The sequence below is a fragment of the Equus caballus genome, chromosome 1 (genome assembly GCF_041296265.1).
Source record: "Equus caballus isolate H_3958 breed thoroughbred chromosome 1, TB-T2T, whole genome shotgun sequence".
NCBI classification, from domain to species: Eukaryota; Metazoa; Chordata; class Mammalia; order Perissodactyla; family Equidae; genus Equus; species Equus caballus.
In genome coordinates this window covers 169,553,309-169,563,595 of record NC_091684.1, presented here as the reverse complement: position 1 = coordinate 169,563,595, position 10,287 = coordinate 169,553,309, and the positions used below count along the sequence as shown (strand labels likewise).

General features: G+C 36.6%; 1 protein-coding gene across 2 annotated transcripts; it reads right to left on the bottom strand.

Moving 5' to 3' along the window:
• Positions 1–240: 240 nt before the first annotated feature.
• OR11J4 (olfactory receptor family 11 subfamily J member 4) lies at positions 241–9,950 on the bottom strand. 2 transcript variants are annotated; one of them, XM_070220938.1, is made up of 2 exons: positions 9,935–9,950; positions 241–1,169 (listed from the first exon to the last, which is right to left on the bottom strand). In XM_070220938.1, the coding sequence occupies exons 1-2, from the start codon at positions 9,948–9,950 to the stop codon at positions 241–243; spliced, it is 945 nt and encodes a 314-aa protein (XP_070077039.1).
• Between the last annotated feature and the right edge of the window lie 337 nt (positions 9,951–10,287).

Here is a 10,287-nt window from a genome sequence, read left to right as displayed (position 1 = left end):
AGATGTGTGAACAGCTAACTCTAATACAAGAAAAAATGAATGACATATTAAATAGAAGTACAAGTAATGTGCTATGGAAGAGCAATTAATTCTGCCTGGGGAAAGTCTTCATTGATGATCTGGCATTTAGGATTTTGAACTGCCTTCTTCAAAAAGTTCACATCTACTTGCTATTTCATTGACAGGAAGCTCACAGTCTGAACTCATCTGGGAATAACTCACTAACATCACAGATCAATTTTAGGAACCTCCTAGAACTTTCTTCAAGGCATCTTTCATTTCTTTATTCCGGAGGCTGTAAATCATGGGGTTGAAGAAAGGGGTCAAAACTGAGTAGAACAGAGTTGTGAACTTCTGCATGCCCTCTACTTGTCCTGACCCTGGTCTCACATATGTTATCATGACAGAACCATAGAATAGAAACACAACAGCCAGATGTGAGGTGCAGGTGGAGAATGCCTTCTTCCGGCCAGCAACTGAGGGCACCTGCATTACAGCCCTCAGCACCAGGGTGTAGGAACCAATAATGTAGAAAAAAGTGGCAAAGATGAGGAGGGAGCTCATGGTGCCACATATAAGAACAGTCCCTGGGATTGGGATGCAGGCTGAAGCCAGGGCCAGCAGAGGACCCAGGTCACACAGAAAGTCATCAATCACATTTGGGCCACAAAATGGTAGCTGGGTAACAAGTATCACTGGGATCAGAAACCAGAGAAAACCATACACCCAGCAAAAGATGACAAGGGTGCTGCAAAACTTAGCAGTCATGACGACTGGGTAGTGTAGGGGGTGGCAGATTGCCAGGAACCGGTCATAGGCCATGATGGAGAGAAATAAGCATTCAGTTGTGCCCAGTGAGAAAAAGAAGTACAGCTGGAGCAGGCACCGAGTAAAAGAGATGGTTTTGGTCTGGGAGAGGAAGTTGGCCAGCATGTTGGGCACATCAGAGTTGACATAGCAGATCTCCAGGAAGGAGAAGTTGGCCAGCAGAATGTACATGGGGGTGTGGAGGCGGCGGTCCCAGCGCACGGCGCACATGATGGCCATGTTTCCAAGGAGGGTCAAGATGTAAGTCATAAAGAATATGGAAAAGAGAAAGATCTGTATTTCCCAGCGGCAAGGGAAGCCCAAAAGGATGAACTCACTGACAACGTGGGAAATATTTCTGGCTTCTGAGGTCATTTCCTTCCATCCTGTGAGGATTACAGCAGAAATTACACATACAATGGGAATTATGCCTCCTGATTCATCCCCAGGAGAGTGAGCACATTTTCCTGATCATAGAGGAGGGGGCCTAGACCAGTGGTTGCTAGTTTTGATTGGGCACACCAACAATGCAGTGTTGAATATACTTTTCTATATGTGATTATTCACTTTTAAACTAAATACAAACTGTCAATCAATACAAACAGTAAATACAGTAGTATGCTGCATAACAACATTTCAGTCAATGACAGACCTCATATATGATGGTGGTCCCATAAGATTATTACCATAAAACCCAGGTGTGTTGTGGGCTCTACCATCTAGGTTTGTGTAAGTACACTCTATGACATGGGCACAATAATGAAATTGCCTAATGATGCATTTCTCAAAATATATCCCTGTTATTAAGCCATGATTGACTGTTTTGGTAAAGATTTTGCAAAAAGTTTTCTTAGAATTAAAATAAAAATAGAAATTCAGATATTTCCTTTTCTCATCCTCATGGGGCTGCTGGTTGCACTCAACTTTGGAAAACTTTGGTCTCAACGATACGGAGAGGTATTTGGCTAAGCTTAAATTGAGATATAAATGTTGACATGGGCAATTCAATTCTAAAAAAATTGGAATTGACAGATTTGTTGAACAAAGCAGAAATATCAGCTAAGTGCCATAGAGGAGAGAGCTGAGACTTTGAAGCCAGATATGAAAATAATCACAGAGTGACTTTAACTAAGTTACATTATAGGTACATTGTGACCCTTTACAGGCTTTTTAGTATCTATTCTCTATCTGTAGGATGCTGTACTACTGGGCTTCAGACTTTGATATTGTCAGAATCATACTGAGGAGGCTTTGAAAGGTGATTTCAACATGGGTTCGGGGTGACTGGTGTGGCAGAGCACAGGCTTTGGTGACTATAGATCTTGGCTCTGCCACTTCCTGAGGAGTGTTTCCTCTAGAAAGGACTTAACCCCTAAGACTATTTTACTTTCTCCATAAAATACGAATAATAATACCTCCATAGCAAGGATTACATAAGAATTGCATAAAATAATATATGCAAAATGAATTAATTATAAAATGCTACAGAAATATAAACTAATATAAACTGTTTAGGGATTATCAAGCTAGATATTATACTCCTTTATTAATCTCATAAATTAAACTGATTTCAAAATGCAAAAGAAATTTTTTCCTGTGGCGTTTCAGCCATGTGATGGGAAAGTACATGTATGTATGTATGTATGTGTATGTGTGTGTATATGCGTGTGAATGAATATGAGAGTGCTCCTCAGTCCTCTCAGATCACGCGAAAGGAAACTCCCTAATAAGCTTCCTTTTAAGACCATTTTTTTGCCCATCAAACACACCAGAGCTCTCATTTTTCTTCTTTATGGACTGCCTTCTCTGGTAAGCATAACATTACGGTCTTAAATGATAGGATAATTTTTGTGATGTCTGCACTGTAGTTAAGGCCACTTAGTTTTGAATCTGTGACACGTCCTGGGAGATCCCTTCCTACACTGCCCCCCACACACTCCTAGCTCCCCTGTGGGATTTCCTCGAAAATGAGGACCAGAAGGTACTCCAATGACTATAACTGAGAAGCACCAACAAATGCTATTTCAAAATAGGAAGCCTTATGGAAATCAGCTTTTTGATGCAACCATTTTTGACTCTGGTATTCTTTGATTTTGTGGTTTATTCAACACTGCAGAAAGCCTGGGTATTCTTTTGAATACAAAGAAATAGAGAAAAGTTTATCTGCATTTTAGGCTTGACCTAGGCCAAAGTTTAACCGAGAAGAACTTTGGAATATAGCTCTATCATCTCTGTTTCACCTTTTTCCTCCTTTCCCATTTTAGAAGCTCAGAGCTCGATTGCTCTCTTCACCTTTTCCAAACAATGCCAGTTCTCTGGGAAAAAAATTAAATAAACTCATGCATAAACTTAACCCCCCAAATCTGTGAGGATTTTAAAAATTTCATTTCCCATGTTATGTGCACAAGGGCACGTGAACAGATGGCACACACACCATTTTTACTGGAGCAACATTTACTGGGGGAAACTCATAGACTCAGGATCAGACATAGGTGTGAAGGCTCCTTTTGCTCATTAGAACCATAGTGGCACAGAGAAATCTAGGATATTATATTCCAAGAGGGTGCCCCAATCTTTGAGCTGTGAGGTTTAGCTGCATGATTAGGGAAGTACTCACCCCTCCCCTAATGTGATTAGGGCTGGGATGTAATATCAACATGAAGAACACTTGGCTCGAGTCCTATTCTAGGCTCGGAGTTTGCAGCTGGGGGAGAGAGGGCACCAACTCTTCTCCTACTGTGCTGGGGGCTGTGGTTCAAGCTCTGCAGTTGCAGCTGTGGGATATGATAAGCTAATAGCAGGATTCTTTACATCAGCCTTGTGAGGGAGAAAGCAGGTGTCTTAAGCAGTGGGCAATTGCTGCTTCATTCCATGTTGCTCCACAGGAGGCAACTTCCTTTTAGGGAGGGCAGCTTGAAAGGGATTAGTTTGGAACAAGTTAACCTTTATGTCTAACATGCAGCATTTTGGGGGGTTTCTTATTTACTTTATAGTGGAACCATAGCAAGGATTATTGCCTCCATTTCGTATATGGGGAGATTAAGACTCAAAGAGGTTAAATGCCTGAGATCCCAACGAGTAAGTGACAGGGTCCGGACAAGAGTCCATGCTTTTTAGCTCCTATTTTACTGGCTTTTTCACCATTTTAGAGGACCCCCAGCAAAAATGTGTCTAAAATGTCACCCATCCCAGGGAAAAAGTGCATCAAATTAATAAAATGAATAACTGTTGGTGCTACAGACACCACTACATCATCTGAGGGGAAGGAAGTAGGGTCTCCCGAGCACCCCTCAAATCATACCACTTAGGTAGAATTATGGTATCTTTCCTTTTATTCTTTTATTTTTCATTTTTGCTTTATTTTTTTTTGTAAAAAGAATAGTTAAAAGGCACACAAATATCATCCAACATAATTCAACTTCCAAGATTGAACTTAATTTATCCTCAAATGTGGTCATAAAATAGCATTGACCTGCCACTGGAAATGAGACCTGCTGCAGGTGTCATTTCATGGCTCTAGTTAAAAAAGAGGCGATCCCTCTCAAACGAACTGAAGTGAGGAGGGCAGAGCAGGCAGTTATTTGCAAAGTATCTTCCTCTCACCTGACTTTTGTGATATGCATTATTCAGCTCCGCTATAGTTATCCATAACCTAAGGGTCACCTCTCATCCATTTACACAAAGTCAAGGAAAATGATTAATTTAAAGAAGTAAAATGAAAAGAAATTTTAAAAGAAGAGATGATACTAAGAAGCAAGGATAGACATTGAGGAGACACGTAAGGGGGGCAGAAGCAATTGTTTCTTTGCATTTTGAGGTGTTATAATTCTACTTATGTGAGCCTTTGATTTATTATTAGTTTTATTATTGAACTTTTTTTCCGCTAAGTATATATGTTTTCGCATTTCTACCACTGCCTGCCTGAGTCTCCATTTCCAAGTTGTTTTTGTAGCACGAAGGACATTTGTTTCAATGGGCTCTGCCCTAGAGACTCACTTAAGGGAATAGTTGAATTCTGTTCCATGTGCACCTGTTTCATCCTGTACTCTAGAGGAAATAAAGAAACTAAGTCTGGTCTTCTATTTCTTGGAATAATGGATGGCTCATATTCACTGGCCTCATAGATATCACGGATTAGAATGGGATCTACAAGATCACGTTTTCTTATCCATCTGAAGTCACTGACTTGGAGCCAGAAGGACCTTAGGGATTCTCTAGCCTCTCCTTGCACCCACAGTAATAGCCCCTCTCTTCTGCCTTTTAGCTAGTTGGTTAATTAGCTTCTGCTGGAATAATCCATGGCAAAGAGCTCATTGAAAGGCAGACGAGCTTTCATTTTTAGAAGCTGTGATAAACTTCCTTGTTCTCTCTTACATTCCTGAGTCACTTTCCTATCCTGATTTATAATCTTGGTCTTATTTCTGCCTCTGGGAAGGGAGTGTAACACTTATTATGTGCTCATCATTTGCACACACTCTGTTAGGATTTTGAACATGCATTATTCTTACTCTTTCAACAATTACAAAGGTAGTAATTGAGCTACAGTAAGGCAGTTAATAGCAGTGCTGGACATATTTGTATTCCTTCCACTACATTATACTCATGCTCAGAATAAGTCTACACAGCAGACTTAAAAATATTTGAGGAAGATACTCATGTCTTGTTTGAATCTTCTCTATTTATACTAAGCAGTCTTTGTTTCTTCAACTGAATATGACATAATTTCCAGGGTACTCATCATCCTGGTTGCCTTCCTTTGATTATTCATACCATTCTGAAGATGTGATCTTACTAAAATTGAACACAATACCCTTCATACTGTGTGACTGACACAGAGCAAAGTACTATAATCCCTTTTGCTCTAGAAACTCATATAAACTTTAATTGATATTAGCTTTTTTGGGCAGTAACTTTATACCTTTGACTTTTACTGAGTTCTCATTTTACCAAAGGTCATAGAGGTTGTTCACAAGAACTTGTTTAAAAACTGATTGATTCCATCTGATGCTTGTTTCATTGAGTTTTTGAAGTGAGCAAGGTTAATTGATTAATAACCAAGATCTTCAGATTTTCAAATATTAGCTTTCTTTTTTATTTTATTGCCTACAAATTTGATAAAATTTCTTGTGAGTTTCACCTACATCTTTGGTCACAGTATTATGTAGAACATGAGAAAATGCTTTTTCAGATCACTTAAAACTTTTTCTAGGTTAACATTTGTTATTAGATAGATGGCTAAGCTGAAAATAGATAAATAGTACAAAGGTGTGAAAATGACGTTGTATCTCTGGAAAACATTTTGGCATATATTATTAAACAGAGGGTTTATGAAAACATTTTAGAAGCAACTTTTGTGCTTTAAACTGCTACCCTTGCTCAATTTCAGTTTTTAAAAAAATTTCTTTCATTCTCTAGAATTCTTTAAAGACAGCAGTAGTGGTTTTGAAATCACATTGGTGAATTCTCTCTGCACCCTGGCATATAAGTTGCCTAGGTCTGAGAATTTAAGCTTGTTTAAAATAATCAAGTGGTGTTTTACTTCATGGTCATGTCAGTTCTCTTTTACACATTTGTTCTCCTTTCTTTGGAAAGAAGATCACCTTTTGGAGCTGTCCATATTCCAATTCAGATTGATGGATCCTGTGCCTTTCTCTCTCCAGAGGGAAGGGGATGGCAGTCTTTTTTTGTTTTTGTTTTTCAATTTCATAAACCTCGAGCAAGGAGACCCTCTCACCACAATGCTATCAGCTGGTGTTGGCGAGACATTCCTGTTTAGGTCTTAGATCAGTAAAAACTCAGTAAATTCCTTACAGAAACTCATGCTTTCTCTGGAATCACTTTATTTCACTAGTCTCTCTAAATCTATTTCTGTCTGTCTCTTTCTTTCTCTCCATTTATTTTTTCCTTAGAATTACTTCTAAGATGACAATATGACTTAAGATTTCTGACCCTGGAAAATTTAAAAACTGGTTACAATACTACTCATCTTATATAGTTTCATACTTGTATAATTAAAGAACAATATTTCAAAACATTTTCAGTAAATAATTTTTAAATAATAACATTAACTTTTTGACTGCTGTTCATCATGAACTTTAGTTCATTTTCTGTTAACAATCACTTTGGTACCATTTATTGAACACTTAAGTGTTAGGCACAATCTCTTCAAGCTTACCTTCTAAACTTCATTTAGCATAGCTGATCACTGGCCTAAACCTTTTCAAAAATTCAACAAAAGTTTACTGAGTGCCTTCTGTATTCTTGTGTACTTTTCAATGCAAGGGATGTTTTAGAATACATATTTATATTCCTGGTGAATGTCTTAAAAATTAGAAATATTCTTTTCAATAAAATTAAGGGGCATTCTAAGAAGTGAGTATGAAATTTCAGTGGAAATTGTGGGAGGTAAATTTATAACCTCCACATTTTTTCTTTTGCTTTCCAAATTAGCATAGATGAATTATCATGATACCAGTGTTGGTGAAGCTGCAATGAAATGACACTCAGAAGAACTGTTGGAGGGGCTATAAACTTATAAAAAAAATCTTTCTGGCAGGCAAATTGGAAAAACCCAGAGCTTTTTAAACATCTAGACCCATTAAGTAAAAATCATAGGTGTAGAAAAAATTAATAATAAACAAGTTCATCATAGCAGTGCATAAGAATTTTCTATTAAAATACAGATCCTATTAAAATACAGATTTTGACTCAAAAGATATGAATGGGGCTTGGGATTCTGAATTTCTAATAAGCAACAAGGTAATGCTGATTCTTTGAGAAATAAATGTTTATAAAGTTCTTTATACTTTGTAGAGTTCTTTGTGTAGCAAGTGTTTATGTAGTTCTTTCTATACATTTCTGTAGAAAGAGTAGTAATACAAAGGAATAGAAAAATTCCTGGAAGGAAATACAACTTCATATTAATAGTGATAAGTTTTTCAAGGTCAGATGATAGGTTATATACTTATCTTCTTTATACATGTCTACATTTCTCAAAATTTCTACGAGTAACATATGTTACTTTTATAATCTGAAAAAACAATCATTATAAAATATTTCTTTGAAGGTACTTACTCTTCTAGATCTTCTACTTTCCCTAAGCACTTTTTGTGACCTTTACTACTCCTTCTAAGGTGTTAGGAAGCCCACTATTTGTGTCATATTTGACTTACCACGTAGGATATCACCTGCTACTTGGATTTAAAGCCAAAGAAGTCAGCCTCTGTACCAGGGTTGAGGAAAAAGAGAAAATTCCCAACAGGGCATCCTGAAGGCTATATTTACTCTTGAGCTACCAATACCGTTTCATAAACATAGGGCTTGGATTGGAAGTTACGTTTAAAAATCAAATGCAGAAATGAGAAATGATAACCATCATCTTCTGGAGAGGATTTGTATTGTTACTCCTTTCCCATCGGAAGGAGTCATATCTTATCCACAGTCTGCATTTCTTTCCTAAAAGAAACAAAAAGGAAAATGATATTAGTTTCCATCTTAGGTTTTACTTTTCTTCAGTAAATTTTGTCTTAAGGAGAGGGCTGTATTTAGAATAAAGGTCACGAAAATTGTGGCAAGAGAAACGATTAATTGAAGGCAATATAATTATTTTTTAATGTTTTTCTTTTGCCTTTGCAGTTGAAAAAATTTGAAAGTCATGGTTTCTTTTTCAACTAGAAAGGTAGAAAGGTACTTTACCAAACTTGTATTTCCACACTCAAAATATAAAACACATTTTTTTCTGTCCCACATTCATGAAATATGGGCATCGGCCCTTTGTTGCAGGAGTGGGTTCAGGCACTGATTGGGAGTAGGAAACGGTGTCTGCAGATAAGCCTTTACCCTGCTCTTCATTTCCCCTGGATCTCAGAGTTCTGTCGTTTGTGCTATCACTTTCAATGCATTTGGGGAGATGCCTTTTTGGAAGCTGGAAAAGATGTGTTTTTTCTCCCTCCAGCAGTGATGAGAATGAAAACTTGGATTCTCCACTTCTCCCCAGTGAATCTATTACTTCGCCAAAGCCAGCTTCCCTGAAGGGACTCTTTGCTGAGATTCCCTCAGCTGGATGGACATTACCCCAAGGACCCATCCTTTGATGAGTTTATTTCAAACATCTGATACTCCTTTTCTCCTATTGAACCAATGATTCTACTCCATCTGTTGACACTGTCCATTTGGCAAGCAATTCTGTGCCTCTTTCTCCGATTAAAGGGACACCTGTTTTGTTTACTCGTGTTTGAATTCATTACATGTTTCCAACAGTCTATCCATGCCTGTAGCTGCCCTTTTACTTTGTCACACAATATTAGCAGTTAATATTTCTTGAAAGCTTGTTATGTGCCAGGTAGTAAAATCAGTAAATTTTATGAATAATGTCATCTAATTCCCATAATAATCCAATATATTAGATACTACTATTTTTATTTTATAAGTGAAATCATTGAAACTTAGATAAATTAATTAAGTTGTTCAAGGTTTCACATCTAATAAATGGGGATGCCAATATCTGAATTCAGTTCTCTCTGAGAGCAGAGCCTGAGTTCTTAAATACTATTTACCCTGCATCTTTACTTGGCAGAGAAGGAAAACAATACTTATTGATAATTCATCTCATGCCAAGCACTGTGACAGAGTCCTACATGTTAGTCATTTTGTTTAATCCTTGTGACACCTTACGTGCCAGGTATCTCTGTTGCAATTTTAAAAAATTCTGGTTATCAAAGTAATAGGTGTTTAAACAAAAATTTGGAAGACACAGAAGTTAAGGGAGCTAAAAAATTACTGATAATTTTGTCAAGCAGATATAAATTCAGGTGAAAGCTTCACATATTTCTTCTAGTCTTTTTAGTTCTAACAGCTTTCTTTTACACAGATGAGGTCATACAGCATTTAAAGTTTAGTATCCTGCTTATATGTACATTTTTTCATGTAATTAAAACTCTATAAATATTTTTAAAGCTGCATGATAGTGTTATTTTTATAATATTTCCCTAGTGTATTTAGGCTATTTTAAATGTTCTGATTTTACAATAATGCAATATAAAATTTTGAGTTTATTTGTTTAATTTTAGAATCTTTCCCTAGAATAGATTTCTTGAAAGAAAATTATAATGTCAAAAGATATATATACAATTTAGTGTTCTCATTAATTATTGCCAAATTCTTTCTAAAATATATTCTCAAAATATGTGTTGATGAGGATGCCATCTTATGGGATCCTTATTGACATATGGATAGTATTTTAAAAATTTGTCTCTATATTGATAGAAGAAAAACATTCCTGTCTCTTTTTCGTGTTTGCATTTCTTTAGTTACCAAACTTTGTCAATTTTTTTCCAGTTTTATTGAGTTATAATTAACATACAGCACTGTATAAGTTTAAGGTGATTTGACTTACATATATCATGAACTGATTACAATAAGTTTATTTAACATTCATCATCTCAGGTAGATTAAAAAAATGAAAAAAAATTTTTTCCTTGC